Source organism: Polyodon spathula, chromosome 27, assembly GCF_017654505.1.
Source record: "Polyodon spathula isolate WHYD16114869_AA chromosome 27, ASM1765450v1, whole genome shotgun sequence".
Classification (NCBI taxonomy): Eukaryota; Metazoa; Chordata; class Actinopteri; order Acipenseriformes; family Polyodontidae; genus Polyodon; species Polyodon spathula.
The window spans coordinates 5,345,239-5,371,749 of NC_054560.1; the positions used below are offsets into that span (position 1 = coordinate 5,345,239).

Genomic DNA, 26,511 nt, shown 5'->3' on the forward strand with positions numbered 1-26,511 from the left:
AATTGGAACACACGCACGCAGGCACGCAGGCACACACGCACACATGCATGCATGTGAGGCCTTTTAAGGGTTCATTTAACTTCCAAAAGGAGTGGGGAAAAAATCGAAGTGACCAACCCATTAGTCACAAAAAGCCGGTGCATTTGTTATTTCCCACTGACTAGACTCATCTAGCTGCTATCTTCAGCTATAAAACACAGAATTCGGAGGGAGAGCCCTGAGTTACAGCAGTCAGCAGGTCAAGTATCCAAGCCTCCTCAGGTTTTTGCATTTTTGAAAACAAATAGGATATGGGCAGGATGCCTGGTACATTCAGCCTTGATGAGTTTCTATAAAAGCAATAGTTACTGCACATGGCAAATGATGATCAAAGCCTAGAATCACACAAAGCACACATAATAGTAACATAATATTAAACAGGTAACCATGTAATTTCTGTATCACACCAGATCCAATGCTTGGCCAGCCCTCTATATTATTCTGCTTTTTTAAATCTAGCCTCACAGACAGAATTTGTAGATAGTACATTACTGCATGCCTTAGCTATTGCAAAGCAGAGGCACAGTATATAACTGTACTTCTGATTTGGTTCAGGCCGATCTGCAATGTATGTGGAGGCTAAAAAGGGCAAGCAGGACCTTAAATCCTGCCTAACGGAGGGAGCAGCAGATGGCAGTGCCAGTGCTGCATCATCCAGGTCTGTGGTAAAGCCAGTGCAATGCCGTCACTATTGCCAAGCCAGCAGACAGCAACAACTGGCACGGGATTAAGCATTAGCGAGTCAGTGGGGATGGAAGCGCCTGGGCAGAACGGTGCCACCCTGAACGCCACGAGCAAAACTTCAAAATGTCTTAACGAGGCAGATCGTGGGGCTCCCACACAGTTTCACAGTATTTGGGGGGGTGGGGCACCAGAATGCAACGTGTTCAGCTAAGCAAGAGAAAATCTGGATTCCATCTCTCAGCGCAGTCTTGCTGCTTTGTTGAATTAAGTAGTGCAAAAGAAATACACATTGTAGCGTGGTCCTAAGGTATAAGGTTCCTATATATTCTCAGAGCAGCAACAGTATGTCTTCAGAATGTAGACAGCATGCTCCCGACACACTCACTTAACAGAATGCAATGCAGCGTAACTATGCCCAGAAAGAAATCCCACAGCTGGAATGAAACACTGCCCAGGCAGTTGGAAGCAGTGTTATGGTTAGACTTTAGCAGATGGGCAGTAGGGAATTCCCATAGTTCACTGCTGCACGACCTGCGCAGTGGAAACCTCACGTCAAAGCACAGATCTGAATGTAAACATTCTATCATAACTCCTACTTGAGACTGCTGGATTTTTATATCTAATTCAGAACCCCTTTACAATATAAAATGCGTGTGATAGGTCCACAAAAAAAAAAAAAAACTTTCTTGGGTAATCATTATCCAGTGGCCTGCAAGTACCTGAAATGTTGATGCAATCACTTAGTTTGGGTGGGATTAGACTCAAGCAGCTTGGATAAAGAGGGAGCTTCTTGAGTTGGAGCATCTGAGATTTCCAAGATAAAACTTCAAGCTAAGCAGGCCCATGTTTTAGCAGGTGCATTTACCACAGCAGAGCCCTCAGAGTCTCTTACCTCTGAGGATGGAGAGCTTGGCGCTGACCGTCACCTCTCCCTCTGAATTCTCTCCGATGCATTCATAAATGTTTTCGTCCCGGGGAGTTCGTAAAGGCTGGATCCGAAGAACAGCCCCAGCCCCTTCATCAAATTCAATTGTCTGTAAAGCAAAACGACACACATTTAAAATGCTAAGTTGGAATACGCTATGTTGCAATTGGGTTACGAGTTTCTTTTCTTTTCTTTTTTTTTCTTGAGTGCAACTGCGAGCCGTTGCTGTCTTCCCAGACTCCCTAGGTAAGCATGGCAAAGCCCAGAGAGGTGTGGTAAAGCATTATGTATATAAACATGGTAATCTATGGTAAATGCATTGGATGCATGGGAAAACTGCAAAATGACTGTAATAAAAAGGGTAAACAAGAAAGAAAATATATTTTGATAAAACTGTATGAAGGATATTCACCTCTCCCTGGATTGGTTTGGCTACTTTTAGACCTTTCTCTGACATTTCTCTTGAAGTCAGAATCTCATTCTACATGAACTTAATTGGAATTCAGAGGTGCACAGATGGGCGCTGTAGATTTAAAGCAATGTTTTCCACAATGAATTGCTATACAATTGCTTGCTTTAAAAAGCAATTAAACCCACCTGTTTACTTATGGCCCATCATTTATTTACCAGAAAACCACTTGAAGCTATTTTTCATTGTGTCAGAGGCCTGGGAGATTTTTCTTACTTACTGCTGCTTGAAATTGAAAGCCAGTCGTGATGACGTTTAGCAGCTGGGTTTGTTGTTTTTTAAATGCTGTGACTGTTTTTTCGATGTTGGTCCAAACACATGCTTGAGTCTACTTAAATACTTTAATTTCCTAATTTTAACTGCTCCTTAAAAATGGAGGGCCAAGTTGTAATGTGTACAGTAGTGACAGTGAAGCTTTATTTAATGCACTGGTAAACACTGAAAACCAAAAGTAGGTGTTAAAATGTATCAATTTCTGTATTCTCTAACTATATAAAGGATGTAAATTATGCACAATGCAACGTCCATGACATGTCTTGTACACAATACAAATGTCTCTCTATGCTGCATCACGCAATATTAGCACAATGCAGCACAGTGCAGGAGCCAATATTTATACAAATATCCACATCTGTTATCTCTATACCTCAATGCGCTGGGAGTTGACTTTCTTCCCTTTCTTGTTCCAGGTGACTCGTGGCTTGGGTTCGCCCGTCGCCTGGCAGACAAAGGAGGCAACCCCTCCGGAGACTCCAATCTGGTCAACAGGGACCTTGGTGAATCTGGGGGCAGCTGCGATGTGAGGAGAGCGAACAGGAGAGATCAGAACACAAGGTGGAATCACATGGCTTTCGTCATTGCACCTCTTAACCCTTTAAAAAGTACAAGGGACACTTGTGTCCCACAAATGAAATGATGCAAACTTTCAAATTTTTTTGCAAATGAGGCGCAAGAGAACAGGATTACTGACAAGTTGGAGCTGGTCATCCAAATGGTCAGTTTCCTCCTCGTGATACTTGTCGCTCTCAAATGTATTTTAAGAAGCCATTTGAGCAACCGCTCAATTCCTTGCATGCCTTAAGGGGTTAAAATATAAAAGACGACATTTCTTGCTTGCTAACACATTCCCAGTCAGTGGATTATGTTAAAACATTTGCGGCTCAATTGAAGTGATCCAAAAAAAAAAAAGCAGCTATATGGTGTTGTACACATCGCAGTGATGGCAGCTGTGCAAGCAGTAACTTCGCAAAAGCTTATTTTGCAGCAGAAGATATTAATGCACAAAAATGTAAAGATGATCAAACACCAACTCAGGTGTATCACTTATTAAATTTGTATGCATAGTGGATGTGACTGCCTGGTTATGGCTGCATGCAAATTGAAAATTATATATAAAATACCAGATTGCAGATCCATTGCCAGCAATGGCAATCAATTTAAAACAGAAGGTGTACAGCCATGGTATTGATCCAGTAGCACACTGGTATGTGTATGGTATCATGCTGCTTTATTAATCTTTCTAGGCTGTGGTGTCTGTTTAAATGAAACATTTCTTTCCAATCTTTATTCTTCCCTGTTTGTAACAGTGACCCTTGTTCTCCTGTCGGTTGAGCTGTTATTTATATCATTCACTGGCGTGAGATGAATAGGGCCTGCCAAACGAAATAACCAGCAAATCGACAAAATAAAGCCCAAATTACAAGAACTACTAGACTGCAGAAAAGTAGACCTCTGTGTGTGTTTCAGAAAAAAAGACACCTTTATTTCCTTGAGAGAAAAAAAAAAACCACCAAGCTTGTCTTTTTGCCATTACCTCTAAATACTTAAAAAACCACTCAAAGCCTGGGGCTGCATTTTAAATCCAGCAGAGAACAGGAGCCCTGACCGTGGGCAACAACCATAACTTGAGTCCAGTTTGTCTCTGACAGCACCAAGATGAATTCACCACTCTGGGGTGTTCTGGAGTTGTGGCCTCACGGATCCCAGGGTCAAACAAGACCATTCCTCAGAGAAGGACTGGATTTGATGGTGGACGTTTCAGGAGAGGCTTGTTAGACCTGCAAATCAGTCCACAGCGGTCTGCAACTTCTACCATTATATCCCCATCACTGCTCGTTTGATCAACACTGACTTTCTAAAAAGCTGCCAAAATGATGGTGCAATAACTAGACAGGTAGCTAGATTTTCAACTGTTCATGCTTGGTCTGGACAGTCCAGGAATTCTTCATTCTCTACGCATGGCAGCAGGAGATCTCAATCTTCAATCTTCAGTGTTGAGCTTCCCTTGCTTTAGATACCAATTCATATTTTACTGGGTATTTGGGAGGGTTACCAGAATTTCAGCGTGAAAAAACTGGGACTTTATTTCTCAGCATCGCTAAAGCCAGTAAAACAACTGTATAATAACACAATCATCTGGTGTATTTCTTGCATGCTTAGAAGTATTCTGTGGCTGCCTCTAATCAAGTTCAGAGTGGATTTCTTGCGCACTGTCAACTACAGATAGCTACTGAACCCTTCCAAACACACAATAAAACAATTCACTGTTTTCTTCTATTACCATCTGACCAAAACATGTTAAATATACAAAAAAACTGGCTAGAAAAAACAGATCAGCTTTTACTATTTACAACACACACACACACACACACATACATTATATATATATATATATATATATATATATATATATATATATATATATATATATATAATAATCACAGCGACAGGATTTAAATTTACAATTTTGACCCAAAATGGGACAAATTGTTTCTACAATTCATTTTTGAGAAAGACAAACACTCTGTCCTGTGAATAGAGACAGGCAATTTCAGCATTGGAACCGGTAAACCCAGATTTCCTACAGGTCCTTTTTTTCTGGCGATACCCTTAAATTTTTATTTATATTTTTCATAAAAGTTTTTTTTTTTTTTTTTTTTTTTTAAAAGAACTGTAGCAAATAATAACTTGTTCTTTTTTCCACTTTGTGCTGGTAATGGACAGAAGGGCCCCTTTACACAGAATATTAATAGGTGATGACACGAAATAGGAGCCATCAAATCATCAAATAGTTTCATAGATGGGGGGAAAAAATCCACTCGTCATCAATCTAGTTTAAAATAGACATCTTTCAAAAGCTTTTGCAGCATATTCGAGTGGGAGAAAACGAAAGTAACGCTGTGGTATTTTAATGCTGCTGCTTTGCTTCGTGTTTTAGTCATTACTATGCCAATTAAACCTTGAACAAAATAGATACTGTCACTGGGTGCAATTTTCCAAAGAGATGTTCATTCACGAAATAGGGAGCTCACTACTATACTATACCAAGAGCAGAAAGAAAAATGAATATACTTCTAGAGGCTGATAGATAGATAGATAGATAGAGATAGACAGATAGATAGATAGATAGATAGATAGATATTATCCACCTAAAAAACACACACTGAAAGTGAAAAGTTCATTATAAAAATGATATCCGTGGAGCTTTAGAAGCTTCTCGGAACCCTGGTAGATCAAACTTGCATTGTGAGATTAAATTCAAATAAAAACAGCTGTGTACCTGCCTTGGCAGATATCCTCCTTTCCACAAGTTTATACCCCAGTAAAAAAAAATATATAAAATACCACCTCTGCATCGTGAATCACTCGCCATCTGTTCCTGTGATCATACTGCTGATTAGGTCTGAAAACACAGAGAGCTCTCACTCTCTCGCTCCCTCTCTCTGCGTTCTCGTTTTCTGTCTCTACTTCCTCTCCTTATCTTCCTTTTATTCCTGTTTTTCCCATCTCTATTCCTCTTTTCCTCCTGCAGTTTTCTCAAATGGAATGAGTGGCCTCTGTTGTAGTCAAGTTGAACCAGTGTTCTGTTACCCATACACTGTGGCCCATCAAGCTGGTGGTAAAGCTTGGAATGGGTGAACTTCCATCTTGGGTCTTACTTCCATCCCTGCATACATAAATACATATTCTCTCATCTCTCTTTTCTTCTTCCATCTCAGTCTCTTGCCTTCAATCCCCACACACCCTTCAGTACAGTTTCTGTCCCTCTTGAACCTAGCAGGGCCTTATCGCTCAAACAGGGCCCAGAGTAAGGGCCTCAGTCTGAGAGAGAGGGTCTCCAGAGCCAGCTCTGTCGCTATGGAAACAGCTCTACCTCTCTCCTCAGGCCTAGCTGCTACTGCTTCGCCGAGTCAAAGTGAAATCTCGATAGAAAATCTCAGGGTATTAGTTCTCTTAGACAGTGTGTGTAATGTTTTTTTTTTTTTTTTTTTTTTTTTTTTTTTTTTTTTAAAAAAAGGTGAAACATCGGGAAAAAAAAAAAAAAAAAGAAAATGTAAGAAGCCAACTCCGTGGAGGCCCCTTGCCTGTCAGCTCTCGCTATAGAGTGGTTTAGGAATGTTTCAATGCAGGCAAGAGTCAAGCGCACTGAACAGGAAACGGTATAATGTGTAAATGCCAAAAAGAAAGAAGACCTCTCCCCTTTAACTCTCAAACTTTTCTGACACAGTTCAGAACCAAGTGCTGAAAATCTGTGCATAAGGACATGTATCCTCTTAACGCATTACTGCAGTTATAAACCAAACCCAGATTATTCGCTGTGGGTCAAAGCAATGCTGTTGTTAGGAGAGTCCCTTAAAAAACAGTGTGGAACGTACAGGGGAAAACTACCATATAAATGAAAATCCATTACCATGCAAAATAGCAAAATAAATGACATACAAGCAATTATTATATGCTTGTGTCACACTATACGTTATATAAAAAAAAAAAAAAAAACATTATTATTTATTTCCATATTATTGAGTTGTGAAAATATCTGTGCTGTATTGGAATCCCTCCTGTTACAGCAGTTTCATTTTAATATATGCATTTTTCTGGGTCTTAAAAAAAAAAAAAAAAAAAAAAAAAAAAAAATCGCCTAGATTTACAAAAATTAAGGCACCATGAATATTGCCTGCCGCTGCATTTCAAGCCTAGGCTAATAACACACTTGACTGACAATTTTATTTGCAAATGAAGTAGGACCCGGCCCGTCAGCAAGACAGGCAGAGCGACTGCCGTGACAACGCGGTCCCTGAAGGGCTGAGGCACGGGCAGGCTGAGGAGGGGGTGGGATTGATAGGGTCCCTCCTTCCTGCTTGTGTGGAAAAATGAAAAGAAATAAAAAGTGTTTGATGAGGACGCCTGGGACATGGGAGTGCAGAGAACAAACAGTCAGAGCAAGGTGAACCTGGGTTCAAATTCCAGTTCAGACACTGGCTCTCTCACTTTGACCCAAATGCTTCTTATGAAAACATTACCATATCGCTTTTACCAAGTGTTTTTTTTTTTGTTTTTTTTTCTTTTTCTGAACCTTATTATTATAAAAAGGTTATATTATAAAGAAGCAACGTGTTTCCAGGCAGGAGTGACTGCATCATTATTTTTAAAAACACATTTGCACATTTTGGTGAACTGTGTAGTAGAGTGAAGGATTTGATTTGACGTTATGCGACAAAAGGTTAAAAATGCAGACACCTCGCTCCCAGTCCTACCACAAACTCCCTCGCCCAGCACAGATCCAAATTTGGGCACACTGTGTTAAGAGTAAGACAGCATCCTATTGTAAGCAATGCCAATACATTCTGTCTACAAGATATCCCACACGAATACTCCATCTACACAAGGGCAGGCAAACTTGCCAACAAACGCTACGTGCCAATTATAATGTGCGCTTCTGTCTGTGTGTGCAAGGTTGTAGCTATTGGTGGCAGAACACCCCTGTACATTTCACACATGGCGTGACCTTGTGTGTTTTTCAACGGTTAGTAAGTACCATGTGACATACGGGGGGGGGGGGGGGGGGGGAATTTGAAGAATAAATGTCTTTCCAGTGCTGTCCATCTGGTCACAGGAAGGCTGACGTTGAGAAAAGCTTGGATGGGAATCTGCTGTACTGGGGTTCAAAAAAAGAACACTTGGGGGGGAAAAAAAAAAAAAAGGCCGGACACATTTTTGTGAGGGGAGGGGTGGGGGGGTCGCTCAATCTTAAGGGAGCGCCACGCAACAGCAATGCATTTATTTACAGGGTATATTATTCACGAAGATAAAAGGCTCCCTTTCAGCAGAGTCTTAGCTGAGCGGCGGGTGACGAAGAGAGGAGAGGAAGGGGAAAACAATGGTGTTCTGACACTTTAAAAAGAAGCCAGAAGTAGTGACATCTACTGGAATGAACTGGGACTGCACTGTACCCATCGGAATTGTCAAAACCCAAAACCAAAACATTTCCAACCTCCCCCGTATTCGAATACTCTCAAATGTTGTTCTTTAACCCCTTAACCTCCACCAATATAATGTGTAAAGCCTTCTGCCTCTAAACCAAGGTAGCCTGTGGGTTTTGTAATCTTCCAATGTACTGTAATTCCCTGGAATGTTGGCATCTAAATTAGAAGCATTTTTGAAAGGGCTGGTCCCTCCTTAAAGACGCAGCTCTCCTCCTGAGGCTGGTCAGGAGATAAACTGTCTTTCCATAAATAGCGGATGGAACGGGTCAGGGCTGGGTTACACTGCAAACCACAGTTGGTAATCACAAGCTTCCCGGGCTGTGGTGAGGAAGGAGTAGGGCACACACCCTGGCTGCTTGGCAATGGAATATTGTGAGATAGTTTTGGGAATGCACTATCCATACACACTAAGGTTTTGTTTTAAAGAAGCATTATCTTCAAACGCTTAGATGTAGTGTTAGTCCTAGAATCTTCTTGACCACTGTTTGGAACCACCTTCTCCTAAGCAGCCAGTGGCGGCCTCCTGTGCAGAACTTAATTCCAGGGTTTACCCATCTTGATAATAAGGGCGAGTCTACTTTGAATAGAAAAAGGAAGTCCAATACAGAAGTCGAAAGCCATTTCTCTGCGTGGAGCTGTGGATAAGGTGACTTTGCTCCTTCCTGCCCATCACCCCCCTCCCCAACACTTCAATCCTGGAAATGAGCAAATGTGTTTTAACTTCAATTAGTGGAGTGATTGCAGGGCTCTCCACGGCAGCCCCGGCTTTATTATTGGGATGATTTATTCAGCATTTTTTTAAATTTTATTCTGATTAAAAATGTCTCTCCTACGGGTTTTGATTTATGAGAAAGAACGCTAGAACTAGAATGACATCATTCTTTCGGTTCGTTGCGATTTGGGATTCGGTTAATTGAGGTGACATGAATTTAGCATTAATTTAATTTCCTGTTCTTGAGCGGAAGGGGGAAGGGGGTGAGCTTGTGAAATACACCTTGTCAAGGGAGTGATAAAAAGGCTAAACAAAACAGCTTGGTCTGGTGTAACTGGGAGGGAGGCAGTGCGGTCTTTTGTTGCAAAATCTGGGGAATGCATTTAGGAAAGATCTTTTTGAGAGACTTTTAAAACAGATACAGTAAGCAGATGAATAGATATGGACTGAGACACAAATTGACTAAATGATCGCACGCATGCATGCAAATATAGACACTGGCAAATAAAGATTTGTAGATATTTAAACACACATTCATAAATACAGCGTGCTGCTTTGCCAGGAAGATAAATGTCTGGACAGATAAATGCACTGATAAAAGACACACACTGATACAGACATAAGTCACGAACGACCAATCCTCACCGTCCAGGAAAAAGACAAGAGTGAACCTTTCTACACGGCAACCTCTGGAGAGGTTTGAAAGCTCCAGCCTTTTTAGAAGCATGTTACATTTTAGATAAATGCATAACTTACTGTCTTGATACCTTTAAAAGGAGTTCAAACAAACAAACAAACAAAAAAAACCTGTCTAGCCGAGACATGTTTTTGCTTTGGCCTGTGCTCCTAAATTGTTTCTTGTAATCTGACCGGGCTGGTTTGCATTGGTTGTCATCTGAATTTGTGGGATTTTTTGTATTACATGCCACCTTCTTGACCAGTTCTCCCTTGAAAAAGAGATTTTGATCTCGACGAGACTTTCCTAGTTAAATAAAGATTCAATAAAATATCTTCACCTCTGTCTGTTTACCTAGAACGTTTATTTACATTCCCCAACCTGTTTGCTTCGGTTTCCCTTTTTTGCTGAAGCATCTACAATCTGCGTTATATCTCAGGAAGCAAACAGAAACTCACATTGAGAATCACAGCCAATCAGGAGCAGGGACAGCAGGGCCACCAATAGGATGAAGGCTGGCATCCTTGGAGAGTGGTGTGGAACCATGCTTGGCGGTGACCTTTGACTTGGCCGGACAGCCAAGGCTCCACGACGGAGAGTTTGTTTGGCTTCAAAGAGGACGTCTTGGCAATCTGCAAAAGAATGATAAAAAAGAAAAACATAACATGTGCAGTTGTTGTGCGATTTCCCAATGCTGACAAACCCACGACCTGCTAATGGTTCTGCCAAGGTTAGGTAATGCTGTTTTTGAAGGTTAAGTAAACAGGCCTAGATATTGCAGCGTTCCTCCTTTTTATACTGGCAATAAAACCAATTTCCATGAACGTTACTGAGACAAGAACCTTCGCAAGTTACAACTTAAACTCAAAACTGATAAAGAATGGGTGCAATCAACCCTGTTATATCCCTTTTAAACCTAACAGAAACAGCAACTCTGAGGCCGGGTGTTGATATAAACGAAATAATGGCTTGTTAAGCCAGACTCCTTACTCCTAACTCAATTTTACACATTCCTATAAATTTTGTATTCAGAATTTCACAAGTCAGCCCTAATCACCACTTTCTTGCCGTGGCACTCAGGCTGTTTAATTGGGCAATTTTCATGCATTATTAATAATACCACATTTGATTTGAAAGCCATAAGGAAATAAAGCATGTTGCGTGGGTGGAGGAGTGTGGGATTTAGCCAGCCAATAGCTTTACAGCATGTGGGAGCTTTGTAATCCTTGAACCTACAACCATTGACACAGCCCAGAATCATTCGCTCCAACTTTTTCAACACACTTCTCTGGCTGAACTATGGTAGAAGGGCAGTATAGTAAAATCACAGTAAACGGCTGTAAATACATAGTATAAGCAAAATGACTTTGCCATGGTACTCTTTTTAAGAACCGCATATGTCTAGTTTTACAGACCTGTTCAGTGTTGTGTGCACAGTGTATTGTTCACCAGAAACAGGAGAACCAGCTGCTAGAAGAATGAGAGGTCTTCATTAGAAATGATGCTATGCACGTCAAGCCTCGTGAACTAAACCGAATTTGAACCCAGGTCCAGGTGGCATCTCGCCTAAAACGATGGGCATTTAAAAAGACTAAATTTTAGTTTAGCAAGTTCGGTCTTTCTCTACAATAACAGACAAGCACCCACCCTCTGTAAGCAAACCCCATGAAAGTATAACCTTCCCTTCCTGTGTGGGACTAATGCACACAGCTGACAATTACAGGTTGGCCAGGATACACAGTGTTTTTAATGGTCCTTTTTCGCTGTAAAACACTGGCCCGCTTAGAGTCTGAGGCTGTCTGTTAGGGTATAACTGTGTAAGGCTGCAGTTCAGTTGAACACCACATCCAAAAGAAAAACAGCACAGCCAGTACCCCCACCAGCTTCCAGCTGCGTCTTTTCTTTGTCGTAAAAGTAGGGGTGATGCCTGCTACCAACTACAACCCTACTATCACCTGCACACTACTGATGATAAAGAAGAATGTTAATTCAATTGCAAATCACTGGTATACTGTACCTGAATATATCTGATGTTCTATATAATAAAGGTATATATTAGTATAGATAATAGATTTATAAATGAGGATATTTGTGGAGGTTATTGAATCAGGTACCAGAATTAGGTAATAAGAGCTCACAATCTAAGCTAGCATGGCCGTAGGTATTTTTAAAGAATAGAGATAGCATCTTTCCAATGAAGACGTTATTACAATGCAACTCACTTAGACCGACGGCATCAATGGGAAATTTCATTACCTTTCAATCACATCAATGCTGTTTATTCAACAGGGAGTGTAACTAGGTCAGCAAGCTTAGTGCAATGTAGTTCTTTTGAGTCCTATATAAAATATGCACATTGAAGCTCATACATAGAAACTGCTACTTATTCATTTATTCAGCTAAACACATTGCAGTCTAAAACAAATCTAAACATGCATTTGTCTAGCAGTTTCCCTACAAATGCACATGGGAATGTAGGAACGATCGGATTACAGGTAATAGCTTATGAAATGTGTAAAGCTAGGAATGAATAATTCCAATGGTTAGGGAAAGATGCAAGGAGCACACAGACTATGGGTGCCCAGGTGGCATCATCTGGGCTTGTTTTTCTCCTAAAGAACGAAACAGTGACAGCACACAGACAGTGTTGTTCCCACACATAGTGAAAGAGGCATTGTGACTGGCGCTGAAGGGGCTACACATAAGCTCATTGTTGAGGTCTGTGCCACGCGGGCGGCCCAAGAAGCCCTGCAATGTTAGCCACTGATTTAATTTTATTCAGAGGGGCATGCCAAGACTGAACGGCCTGCCACTAGGGTGGAGTAGGGCAAAGGGGTACAGAAAAAAGTGCAAGCTTTCTTCTGTCTTAAGCCAGCTCTTTCTTTGAGTACTCTGAGTTTGGCCACAGTTCAGATCGGGGGAGGGATGTCAGGAAGCTGGGAATGCTTGTTAAAGGCATGAGCTAAAATAACACCCACTGTCAATTTTCACAGCCATTTCCGTGAACTAATTTGTTGATGTCGATTTTAAGAACAGGTCCTGACCGCAATGGATCAACATTGAGGGCCAATGGTAGCACAAGGGCAGCTTCAACAGTATGAGCCCCTAGTAGAACAGTAGCTTTGTGGCAACCTTTCTATTGACAAATGGATTGACCATTACCGGTGTTCCAAACCCAATGTGTTGGTAATGTTGAGGTCTGCTAGTGATTTTGCTAATGAACAGTGATGGCATTGTAATGGTAGCCCAATAGAATTTTTCTGTTGCCAGTGCCACACAGAGAGAGAGACTGGTTTAGTATAGAAGGGGTCTTCCTCCCCACAGCTGAGTTTGCAAGCTGATTGCTTGGCTGTCATCTGGAACACACAGCAGGCTTTAGTTCACTCCATATGGCAAATCAGAAAGCCAGCATACTGGCGAGTGCTGTGAGAGAGGCAGGCTCGTTTGATTTGGGAGCCGGTGTGTACTGTGTGGTTGGAGCCGTTTGTCTGAGAGCACAGGCAGGTAAACAGCCACAGCCAGGGAGCAATGGCCTCAGTGCGCCGTTTTCTATACAGTAGGTGTTTGTTTTGGCGAGGCCCTCTTTCACAGGGGCCTGCCACCGAGGGGATTCGGGAAGTAAAAATTCAGGAAACTCTACTCTCTTTAACCCTGCAAACAATTTTGGTCGCTGTCCTCGCGTTCTGCTACTATAAGTGATTTGAAAATATCCTTGCCCTAACATCTCAAATACAAGACATTCAGGACCTCATGCCTTCTTTCTAAACTACACTAGATTAGCTCCTTTAAAACCCCTGTTATTAAAACACTCTGATGCAGCACTTATTCAATTCAGCCTGTTTTATTGTTGATGCTTACTGCTGGACAGTTAGAAAATGTGTGTGTGTGTGTGTGTGTGTGTGTGATAGTGATTGTGATTAGAGGAAGAAGAGATTGAGAGGAATGCAGTTTTTCTCTCTCTACTCAAATGTCTTGAATGACAATTACAGTTGCCTGGAAATCTGTAAGCCCTGTGATTGGCTGCAGGTCAAGAGGGAAGCCTGAAGGGTTAAGGTAATTGTAAATTGTCCGGAAAGCTTACAAAGGCAAAAAAACACAGAGGGGGAGGCAGGGGAAGCTTGACTATTGCTTAGACTGCTGCCATCTACCATTCTTTATTTTACCATTCCTACAAAACTTTAAAACCTGTTCTGCCATGTGACTGTTTTACTGGTGTCCCAGTAAAGAGCCAGGTCTGGCCAGTGTTCGTGTCCATGTGAAGACAGGCTGTTCCCCACACAAATGGGACTGCCTATAAATAAAAAAAAATCAGCCCTGGGACCAAGGAGGATCTATAAATAGGTCTGCTTGTGTTTTAGGACTGAAGAGGCAGGCAGGTGATATCTTTGCACTCTGGATCAGAAACACAAAGTTAACATGTTTTGAAATGGTGGTGTTTTCTCTCTCTCTCTCAACACACACAGGATAAACTCTGGGATCTTATTTTGCTGTAATGCAAAAAATGTATAACCGTATAATTCATTAAAGATCCAGCTCTGTTCCAGGCAGGAGCATTTCAATTAAGAACCCTGATTGCTTTATTATTTAATCCCACTTGCAGAACCTTCAGTAAAAACATCAATCAGGCTTTCACTTTACTAAACAAAAACGCATTTCTAGTGCACACGCGGAGTCACAGGTGGGTATGCGAAAGCAGACCGATATACATGCACGTCCCACCTGGCTTCATGTCTTTATAGCAGGCAGGTTGCAGGTGACCACAGGGACTGGGAGCTTCAGCTGGATTTATTCAGGTGTTCCCTGTCAATGGCCATGTTTTAACTAAATGACATTCCTGTGTTCAGAGCAATTCAAGTGTGCTGTAACTGTCACTGTACCATGAACAGCAAGTCTTTCTGTCTTTCAGTTTGTTAACTTGGTGTGAAACAGGAGACGGAGCAACACGGAAAGCTTCTGCAATAGACATTCCAGTCTAATTGGGATTACATATCAATATTATTTCCCCATCAGCAAAGTGGAAGACATCCAAGTCTTCACAAACTATTTTACAATAGTATAATTTAAGACTTCACGCAAAAGTTTAAATCTTCCTCCAGGCAGAAAGTTGTTGAGTGGATGTGTCACGGAAGTTTTCAAATAAAACTAGAGAATTTCATTTTCAATCAAAGACGACCGCAAAGCAATCTCTTGTAATTCCACCTGGGATGAGAGAATTTTATTCTCATTTCAATTAGTGACAGTGTTTGCAGCGGTCTGATCCAAACAATTGGAATCTTAAAATAAAAAATAAATAAATAAAATTCCCCCACAAACAGAACAGTTGTTCAGTCTCAACGAGCGAGATCAATTTCTGATCAAACGTGAGATGCAAAGTTCTGTCAGATAAGAGTGCGAAGAGTTCAATGGCAGCTTCCGCCCCCCCCCCCCCCCCCCCCCCGAGTTCCCGAGTCCCCGCTATCCGGCACTCTGAGGGTGGATCCACTTTCAGATATTCCAGGCTGACCTGGGACCCGCGAGAATGGCATTCCGGAAACAGCAGGGATTGAATGACTTCCTCTTTGGCATTCTCCGTTTGTGGAAAAGGGAAACGACTTCCTGACACGATTACCAGAATTATTTCTAAACTTGCTTTGCTGAGGACACCTCTGTTTAATTAGACCATGTGTGCTTGTGAGTTGGTGTTCAGAGCTGAGAGATGGTAGGCATTGCGGTCTGAGCTCAGGGAGCTGGGTGGGACTGGGAGACAACGTGATGCAATGGTTAGAGCTGGGGGACTAGGAGCTGAGAGAGGCCTGGCGGTTTTATTAAACAAATGGCCTACATTTTAAAATTTAGTTTTGGTCTCTGAACAATGTCATCAGGAGGTGATTACTTACAATCCCTGCTCTGTGGATAACACGTTGACTGGCTTTGCTTTTCACTGATGTCGAGAACGCAGAATGTAGCGGCGCTGTGCAATCTTTGCCTCCAGGCTGATCCTCAAATGGGTGCGTGACAAAGCAGCCAACCCTTCCAGACTGTACAAGGTCCCTTGGGAGGAAGTACAGTACACAGAACTGAACGAGATCAATCTCAATTCGTCCAAAAAAAACAAGTGCTTTGCATTTATACTGGAATCTGACCATCTTGCAGCAGTAGTGTATTTAAAAAGCAGAAAATAAAATACACTGTTGCATTGTTTTACATCCATAATGATTGTTTCTATATTATATGGTGTTCACTATCAAAGAATGCTAAGGAGACTTAAAATTACCAGAGTTCCTAAATTGAAGAGTTTGCTGAATTTCCTTTTGCAACGCCATCAGACCGAGCACAGGGTCCAGTGTAAAGCTATAACCTTTGCATCTGTGGGCATCTGGCTAAAAATATGTTCTACCCACTGAGCCATTCCGTCACAGGATATCTGAAGTTCTGGGAAACTTGACGTAGCCAATAGCTGTCTGAATCTGGCTCAGGGAAGTGTGAACAAGCTTTGTAATTATCTTGCTCATTGGAGGCCAGTCATGTGGTACAGTGTGCTACAGTAAAGGGGGTTCCTGCAAAGAGCTTCCTGTAATACAGTAAATCAGATCAGTGCCTACTAAGCAGTTAACTTCATTGAAGGATTCCTGTGTTGGAAATGTCATGCGCATCATTCACACAGCCGTCACCTGGTCTCTGCACACACCCTGCTGGGACTGGTTTTAAACAGCGCCAACTAAATTAGTCATGATTTCAACTAACCGCGATCAGTACCATTTCCAAAATGAGCTGTAATGTGTGCAATGACAAGCAGGTGGCGTTTATGTATATACCTTTTAAAACCCACTGTGGTGCACTTCTCTCATTTACACAATGCAGAACACATATGGCCAATTTCTTTTACCTTCAAAATCAGACTGTGTGTTTAAATGCTGATAATGCAACCAAGGACAGAATCATATCCCCCTGCTGTGCAACGGATGCCACACAATCAGTTCAAGAGTCTACGTAACCCTTATTGTATTCCCTCCAACTGAACTGCACAATGAAGTCAGGGCATGCGGGCAGTTGAACTCTGGGTTTGAACTCTCTGAAATTTCAACAAGAAACAAAACAGAGAAAGTAAGAACACTTAAATCAGGAAGGAGTTTGTGTTTCATGTACAGTATGCGATAAGGCAAGCGTTAAAACTGTAAAGGGCATCCCTTTGCAACGGATGAGGCAAGCAGAATTCCCAGCCAGAGAAGAGATCTGAAGTCTGATTGGTAGTGCTGCTTTAACCCTAAAACAGCTGCCCCACATGTAACCAATTAAATTATTTGCATAAAGTGATCCCAATGTTAATTAGCTATTCCCTTAGTTATTCATCAGCAAGATTATTAGAATATTATCAGCGCCGTGTTCACAGTTGGGGAGAGGAAACAACATGCACATGAAAATGAGTCCTCTCTTTTCTTTTATTTAGTCTTCCTTCTTTTAATGAAACATACAAATGAATTTCGTTTGGCTTAACTTTAGGAATACTGGGTTATTCATCAAGAATTACATGCAAATAATTAGCATGCTGCCCTGAAGCTCTATAAATATTCAGCACGGGAACAAAAGCCTTTCTATGTTGCATTAAAATAAAAAAAAAAGCAACACAAAAACCTAGAAATCGGGCATCTGCAATGCGAACAAACACAACTGCACATTACAAGCTACACAGCTGCACATTACAAGCTGGGGAAGGAGATATCAGGGCATTGATACCTTCTCTACATTAGAACCAATCATGCATGAGACTCACAGACCATCTTGAACACTGCAGATTGGAAGTGGATCAATGCTAAACTGCATGACTTGTTTGATGAGCATTCTTGTATGACGTGAGCTTCTGAACGCAAGCATTCATTTAGATCCAATTAGTGCAATTTTGCAAAGACACACTCAATTGGTAGGTGGATCATACAAACTCACACTAGTCCTGCACCCAGTCCTATACCGTTTACCCCAAAAGCAACAGGAATAACCCCCGTTAGGAACCCTACAGACACAGATGAGATGTATTCATGCTGTGATCAATGCAATCGATCCAGAGTAGATTTGGCTAGGGCCTGATTGCTCCTGGTCATTTCGATAAAATATCTAAACTAGGAGAGTTCTGACACCCAGGACTGGGTGCAAGGTTAGTGTTCTAATGGTAACCCAATGGATTTGTAACAAATAGAGCACAGTGCAGTGCATTAAAGGGTGGTAAAAGCACAGTACACTGCAGAATTACTGTTCAACGTACACAATATCTTACACAAATCAATTCCCAGCTGGAATAACATCACACACTGACAATTACACATCGCCGCCTGAACCAGTGCTTCTTCGACAAACTGTATCCGTCTGTCTGGCAACTAATTGGAATGAAAGGGCTGAGCTCTCACAATAACACTGGCATTTTTTTTTTGTTGCAGTGAAGCAGTAGAATCCCATTAAATAATAATAAACTTAAAAAAAACCTCTCTCTGCCTCCCGCCGCAGCTGAAACAATGACTGAATTCGAAAGCTGCAATTACATTAAATCCCTTCTGTTTACATTATAATTTAGAACTGCCCTGACATGGCAAAGTAAAAATGTTCAGTCTTTTAAGACGCCATTCCCGGCGGGATTACAGTTCCATTCCCTTGTATTACAGAAATACACACACGGCACTGGGAGACACAGCGCACACAGACCAGTGTGGCTTGCTATCAGACTCTCTCTGCAATATTTAGTTTGTTCAAGCCCTTACAAAAAAAAAAAAAAAAAAAAATTATATTGACATACTGTTATAGCACTGGTGTACTGCCCTGATGAAATGCTTAAGAACCAAAAGCAGACCTCAGCACAATCTGCTGTACACAGTGGTGCTGATGTGGTACAGGTACACAATAACACATTTAATGTTATCGAAGCAGCTTAATGAAATACTGAAAAGACTCCAGAACGCCTATATGAATCAACAGCCAAGTAAAATAAATTTGCATGATTACATTTGCAAGTGAGTGCAAGTTCTCAGTTTCACAACACATGGCTGTTTATTTTACTCATTTTGTTCCCGCACACGCTGAATAACACAGTACCTGTCTTTTATATCTGCTTAAACAAACTGGAAAATTGGTGGGCACACATTTATAACACACTTGAGTTAGCCAGTCTAATGTATCCAGTTTCATCATGCACACAAAGATCTAAACCAGTGTTCTTCCATGATTTGAACCTGCGATCTCCATGCTACAGGGCACATCCTGCACTCCACACAGAGCGCCTTTACTGGATGCGCCACTCGGGCGCCACACTGCGTATGGTAACCAAGGCTAACTGGATTTCCCCGTCTTGTTTGTTTGCTCTCCTCTATTGGGAGACAATGACATAAATGATATTCGCCTGTCTCTCCAAATAATGTCTGAACCACTGCCTGAGGAATAAACGCACCCTGCGATGGGGGCGTCAGACATGCCAGCGCACTGAATCAACAATGCACGCAATCGTCTCACAATAAAACATATTCAGCTTTAATGCCATTCAAAAGCTTACAGGTTCCGTGCCCCAGTTTTTATTTATAAAATGATTACAGGGAGGATAAAGGTAAAACTCTTAACACTTTCCATACTGGCAGTGAAACACAACAATCAGTTCAGGTTTGGCGAGATGCACCGAATTGAGTTTACACTTTACAAAAGTCATGAAAAATAACTTTGGCTCACTATTACAATAACTGACAGCTGCCTGAAATACATATGAACCTACTGTTTCTCTCTTTTGCTCAAAAAGGTAACTTGGTGGGACACATGGTTTAATAGAGTCCCTGTATATTCGATTGAAATTCATTGCTAAAATACCTTTTTTTTTATTTTATTTGCAACTGAACGTGATGTAACATGAATGTTGAAATGCAGTTACTCCACGATTGGGTATGACCAAATACTGCCATAGGGTGGAAAAAAAAAATAAACACAGCTCTCCAAGAATGTTCAAGGAGTATTCTGTTAGTACAATGTATGGAAAAGAAAGCCTGTTTAAATCTAAACTAAACAGTTCAGATCATTATTCTAATCAAGCTCCACAGCTTAGCAATGTTTTGGAACAGTGCGATTCACTCTCGTCACTCTGACGTTGGGTTTTGTCGACTCCAAGATAGAATGGAAAATGTATTCGATGTTAGATCTCTCAGCACACTTGAATTCTGAAAGAATATTACAAACCCACACTAGCACTGTCCCAACACGAGCCTCTCACCTTTCTCTATGATGAGCGCTGAGCACCCAAGCATAAAAGAAAAATCATTTGTTAAAGGAATTTAAAGCCCATCATTTCAATTTGAACAGTGGCAGGGTAGCTTCCTCCTTTCCAGTCCAGATAACAGAGCAGTCGAAGTGCCGCTGCTCGCTGACACTCAGCATTAAGATCCTCTGCCTCTCTCATCTGCCACAGAGAACTTGTCCGGTCGCTTCCTTGCTTCTTTATCACAGTTTGATATTTTTTGTCTCCCTAGTAAGTGAAAGGGGGGCCCTTTCTCCACTCCTCAACCTTTACCAGCTTGACTCATTCCCATATCAATCACCCCCTGCCCCCCACCCACCCTGCCCACTGCAGAGGACTGTATTGTGGAAACCCTCCCCAGCACAGCTACACAATGGTACATGTACACGGGGGGGGGAGGGCCCTCTTTCCTCCAACCCTGGGCTGACAGGACACTGCTGCACATCTCCCCCCCCAGACAAAGTGTTTTATCTGTTGGAAGGTGAGATGAGCTGACAAGCATACTTGAAAGCTCCCTCTCCCTCTCTCTTCTACAGACTAAGAGACTGCACTATCTGCCAGCATAGAAGGTCATTTACACCAACAGCATACACTTACAGTAATGGTGCCCAAACAAGCAAACGCAAAAACCAAATGAAATCCTATAAATCTCAAGCAATTGCTTTTCTTGCTTTATAGCATCATAGTCCCTTTCACTAGTCCTTCAGAGCCTAAAGATGCACTCTAAGCTCTAAAGTGAGTTTCAGCTCACTTTTTTTTTTTTAAAAACAGACGTGTAATTTCAATAAATAGAAGTCTTTATATACAAGACTACTTCATCACTGTAAATAATTTGGTTGTTTTTTTTGTTTTTTTTTGGAGGGGGGTAAAATTATGGCCTTTACTTCAGGGATTTAAAAACCTTGACGGAATATATCCTTATTTTCAGAGTTGCAAACACCCAGTTTAAATAAGACTAATAATGCCACTTCTGTGATTGCACCTCTTCCTAATAAATGTTCTAGAAGAAATTGAACTCTCCCTGCATCAGCTGCTGCTTTAACTAAATCCCAGACTTAACAGCAGCTTTTGCTCAAGTACAATCTTTCCATTACAGTAACTTTACCACTGAAAAAATAAATAAATAAAAGCAGGAAGTAATCTTTAAATCACAACAGCTCTCAGATTGTTAGTTTCTCTTCCCCTGGAAGCTGCATCAGTTTTAAATCAGGATCATCTCTGCTTGTAGAGCGATAGACTGGTTCTTTTTCAATTATATTTACTCCAGGAGAGCTTATTGCATTGGAGACATAAGAAAACCCCATTCTCATTTCAGAGCGCTTTGTGATCACCTCTGTCTTTCCTTAGCGCGGAGCTGGCATCATCCATCATTTATTTTTCTGTATGGTGTAACAGAAAATAAATCTAAAAAGTAACTAGCAAACAACTTCTCAAATTAACTTTACCACCTTGCTATTCACTAGATGTGTGCAGTATTCCACTTTTATAGTGGATAACCAGGCTGGATTAATTTACTAAAGCTTTATCGGGGCTACGTGGTAGAGACTGCCAAAGAAAACAAGTTACGAATAAAATATATAACCAGGAACGTGCCTTCTAGAAATCCACATCTGTGCCAGCAATGGCTTGAAAACAGCCCTCCAACTGCTAATGAGTTTCTGAATCGGATTTATGTCGCCTATATACACTGGATCACAATCCCCAGCTTGATTATATTTTTACCCACCCCAGGGTTTACTACATGTCAGAGACACAGCCCAGTCACCTTTCCCCTTAGAGTTCTGATTTCAGTTTCAAATTACACACAATTACATCCATAAATTACCCCTCTGTTAGCCTCCCCCCCTTCCCCCCCAGCTAAATCCTACCCAGCTGATCCCCCCACCCCCTTGCCAGATGTCCACTGATTGCATGGATAACAAAAAGCACCTTTTAAAAGGCTCAGACTTCAGTAAGGACCCCCGTCTACACAAAGGCAGGAGGATTAACAGCTTTTAGCACATAAAAAAAAAAAGCCAGCCCTCAAGCCAGCAACATCCATCCTCTGGCTTCCTTTTCCGCTGCATAGTCTATCTGTCTCGCAGGGACTCTGCTCCCCCCCTCTGTATCCTGGTGACTGGGGAACCGCCCGCTCTTCAAAAAAAAATAAAAAAATCTAGTAGCTCACTGCTTGGTTGTGGAGAGCTGTGATTTTCGTTCCACGCTGCTGGACTGTGAGATATATAAAATACACACTGAAAAATAGGCGGAATAGGGTACAGTAAGAGATCAGTCCACAAATTGAATGCATAGAGTTTTCACTGAAACAACTAAGCACTTTAATATGGAAATTATAAGTTACATTATGTACATAATTAACAGTATACATTACTCTATTCCTCCCTCCCTCTTTTTCTCTTTCCTTCTCTCCTCTAGTGTAGCACAATCTTCAATTATAAAACTGCAGGCGCAGACTGTTGGACTATTCCCTTTTGAAGACCGTTTTAAGATAACTTGAATAGCTTCCAGTTCGCAAAGCACGGGGGGAGGGGGGGAGTGTGTCCAAAACGTTCAGCGTATGACGATTCACAGTGGAAAATAAACCTTCTTGCAAGTGCAGCTTGAGTTGTTGCAACGGGAATAAACAGAGGCTCTCGCTGCAAATTTACCATCAAGGTTGGTTCCCTAGTTTGTGCCGCTTATAAACTGTAAAAGGATCAAAGGCACCTTTGAAGGGCATGTCCTTTGTGTGCAAGACATGAGCTTTACTGCCATTTCAAGAGCCACGATTTATGTGCTCGCAATGAATGGGAATAAATTAAATACACTTCCAAACTGAAAAGTGCCGGGAGAACACTTCAGTGAAATATTATTAATAATAATATTATTTTCTATTACCAGTGTATATTCTATGAGTTGTATTGCTGATGTGCCTTGATTTGTACACTTAGAAGGAATATGTAAGTCTATACATTGCTGTACATACATAACGTTTTAATAAAGAAAGTGGACAGGTCAGGCACAATGGGTACCCTGCAGGCTGTAAAAGGTTAAACTATCCATGTAACAAACATTCTTATACCAGGAAAACAGAATCCCTGCAAACATCACAAGTGTTTTTATTCAACCATCATTGTAAATGCATTACTGTAAATTACACCTGACCAAAGAACAGAATCAATACCGCTTTGCCAGTGTGGCGGTGGTATCCGTCTTCGAATGAAATACTTCAACAGTGGAGATTGCATTGATGCTACATTATGCAGTACAGCATTATATCAGATCTCCAGGGTGTTAACAGGGAGTTTATCTTCTGTGGATTTCATTTAGGGAGAATGCCCAGAGACAACACCCAGGCTCAAGTATTATAATCAAAGCAAATTGAATCCTCCCTGACCTAGAAGTTACCTTAATATCTCCTGAGAATACTTGGTGCATACTTGTGAAACTTGTGGAATCATATTGCACTGTCAAAGTATTGTGTGTGTGTGTGTGTTTTAATTGCAGTTCTGCCTATATAAAGTATGCAATGGCAGATATCAACCACAACACAAGTCTTGTTTTTAGTGTGGTGATCCTAGGACACTGTACACATCCACTGCCTAACATGTAGACTTTTAGACCCGAAAGATAAAGGTCTTTTCTCCGATTCCAAGGTGTGAAACGCAGGAACCAACATCTTTAAATTCAGACTGTGGAGACTGTAGTGGGGTCGAATGTTTCGGCTTAAAACAACATTTTATAAAACAAAGTTTTTCTTCTTCCCTGGCGCATTTAGGTCTATTCAGCCATCACAAGGCAGTCGATGACCCTTTGCAACACCTGGGAGGCAGTGTGGCACAGGGGTTATAATCCCAGGCTTCAGCATCAGCTGGAACTAATAAGAAAGGGTCTTGCCAAGACAGGTGGAAAGCATTACATCCCACTATACAGCACTGTCGCCGAGTTCCCTAAAATTATACTTTTTTTTTTTTTTTTTTTAATTATAAATATAGTCCCAACATAATATCCCTGTGTCAGTAAAGAGAGCAGTCACCTGCAGCTTTGGTTTATTCTCATTAAACCAACAACACCAGGCAGGCCCCCTGACAACCAAGTATCCTGCCTATGAGAGGTAAAACCGAGGCCCTATTGTATGTGACTGGGCAGCAGTAGTTGTGATGCACAGTTCATCTCAAGTCTCTGCAAGTTGATTTGGGTAAAAGCGTCTGCCAAATGATTAACAACAACAACGACTACTACGACTAAGGAGACTTGTTGTTTAAATTGTATCTAACTGTTCAAAGCATTCCTCCAGTGGTCCCACATATAAACCCACTGTCCTCTTCAGACTACCAGCGGAGCTGACTCTTCTACAGCATTGTATTCTGGTCAAAAAGCCAAACTTAACTTCACAAAATGTCAGATGTTTTCCAAGTACAGACAGTTCTCTGTTCTCCTGGCTGGGACCATTTCGCAAACTTGAAAAAGCCAACACGCACGCACGCACTTATTTGTTTATTTATTGTCGCCTTGCAATTCTTCCGAGTTCAGAATGGCGGTGTCTGTTTTCCAACTCGCTGTGTTTAGTTTTTATTTTGGCATTTTTTTTAAAGAAAAAAAAATAAAGCATTTGTTGTATTGAATGGCTTGGACAAGCTGCGCATTCGGATTGGCTCGTGAGGATACGTGACCTTTACCTACACGTATCTAATAAATACTAAAATAAAAATACTAATTTAATAAATCACTTCTTTAAAAAGACGTGGCGTGATTATACCAGCATCAAGTAAACAAACATCACGGACTCGCGAGTAACTCGCACATCACTGTGATTGATAGTGTGTCACTCAAACAATCCTTCGACAAAAAAAAAAAAAAGTGTAGCTTCGGGGCACGGAGTTCAGGCTGTACTGCTGAGCACGGACAAGCTCTCCTAGCAAGCCGGGAAAGCCGAAAATATGCAAGCCATAGATGCATTCAAATGTGCGAGTTGAAGGAATTCACGCACGCTGTACGAAATGAGAGAAAAAATATTCGGCCGGGAATGGAATAGAAACAGAGGGCGGGTTACATAGAAGCAACCGCGGTGCGCTGTGCCACTGCAGTTGCAATGCGCCTTTATGAAAATACAATAACCATGCAAAACGTGTTACAAGCTAAATTAAAGTAACCCTCAACCAACAGCGCCCGAGCGTTTAACTGACCTGTATACAGTACAGTGTAAGGGTTCCCTGCATGGTGTATTAGTGAAGCAACCCGCATGTATGATTAGTGAATTCTGCACTTTGTTTCACCAGCTGGGTCGGGACCGCTAGGTAGGGATTGCTACCATACTGCAGAGAAACAAACCTCGTTAACTTTTGCCTCGTAAAATTACTAATTTTACTGAATGCAATTTCAAAGGCAGAGAAACTGAATCAATCGGATATTCCCAGGACATCATAATAAACTCGAGTTCAGAATCAAAGTAAAAATAAGTTCAAATAAAAACAACAAAAACGGGAAGAGGTCGGGGTTTCTACTGTCCATCAAAACTACCTACTGGAGTTATTAAAAAGAAAAACCGTACAATTCCCAAACACAAAACAGCAAGGTATACAGCGTTTCAATTAAAATATCCGTGCTTAAAACGGACAGAACCTGATTTGAAATACACCACAATACAATAGTTAGCCCAAGATAGTCAATAAACACACACATATTTATATATATATATATATATATATATATATATATATATATATATATATATATATATATATTAGTTACGTTTGGTATTGTCCATCGACTGAACCCTGCATTTTTTAAAAATTTTCTTGTTTGTAAAAACATTTTTGAGTACTTTAAATATCTCACACACAACAACCCGAATGGAATAAAAAGCTTACTTAGTTTTTTGACATTGCCTGTCCAGACTTTTTTTTTTTTTTTTTTTTTAAAAGCCCCCCTCTGGGGGGGGGGGGGGGGGCAACGAAAAGAAAAAAGAAATCCTTGTTTTTGTTATATCCCAAAAAAAACAATATAGGGTTTTTTTTTATGAATCCAGATCAAAAAAAAAAAAAAAAAAAAAATCCCACAAATCCCTGTCAGCCCCCACCCGCCCCCCTTCCAAAAAAAAGGGGGGAAGGTGTTTTAATACTGTACGGCACAAAAAAGCCCGCTATTCCGTTATGACAATGCGTTGAGTGAGACTGTCGCTGTGGGACGGAGAGTCTGCACGAAGCCAACACAGCGCTCCGTGTCTCTGTGCCCTTTTGCTGGTAGTGCTGTTTGTGATTTTTGCTGGTAGTGCTGTTTGTGATTTATTATTTTTTTTTTTTTTTGGAGGGGGGTGGGGAGTGGGTAAAATGGCCCCTCAGTGAGATAACAAAGCAAATCCCTTCTCGGGTCATGTGACCAGGTTTGTGAATGACACTACGGATTGAACACAGATAAGAGTATCGGGCGGCCTGATATTTGATGCCACGGTGAGGGAGGGATTGCATCCGCCACCCTCTCAGCAAGGCAGCGTGCTGAGAAGTGGGCTTTATGTTTGTGACTCGCTG

General features: G+C 41.3%; 1 protein-coding gene across 24 annotated transcripts in view; it reads right to left on the reverse strand.

Moving 5' to 3' along the window:
- Nucleotides 1-26,511, reverse strand: part of LOC121301331 (receptor-type tyrosine-protein phosphatase S-like) — a 131,073-nt gene that overhangs the window by 79,179 nt on the left and 25,383 nt on the right. For all 24 annotated transcript variants that reach the window (XM_041230626.1, XM_041230634.1, XM_041230625.1 and 21 more), the window contains exons 2-4: nucleotides 10,227-10,400; nucleotides 2,764-2,909; nucleotides 1,616-1,757 (exon numbers count right to left, since the gene is read on the reverse strand). In XM_041230626.1, coding sequence (XP_041086560.1) covers nucleotides 1,616-1,757; nucleotides 2,764-2,909; nucleotides 10,227-10,314 — 376 coding nt within the window. In that variant the 5' untranslated portion in view covers nucleotides 10,315-10,400. The remainder of the gene's footprint in view (nucleotides 1-1,615; nucleotides 1,758-2,763; nucleotides 2,910-10,226; nucleotides 10,401-26,511) is intronic.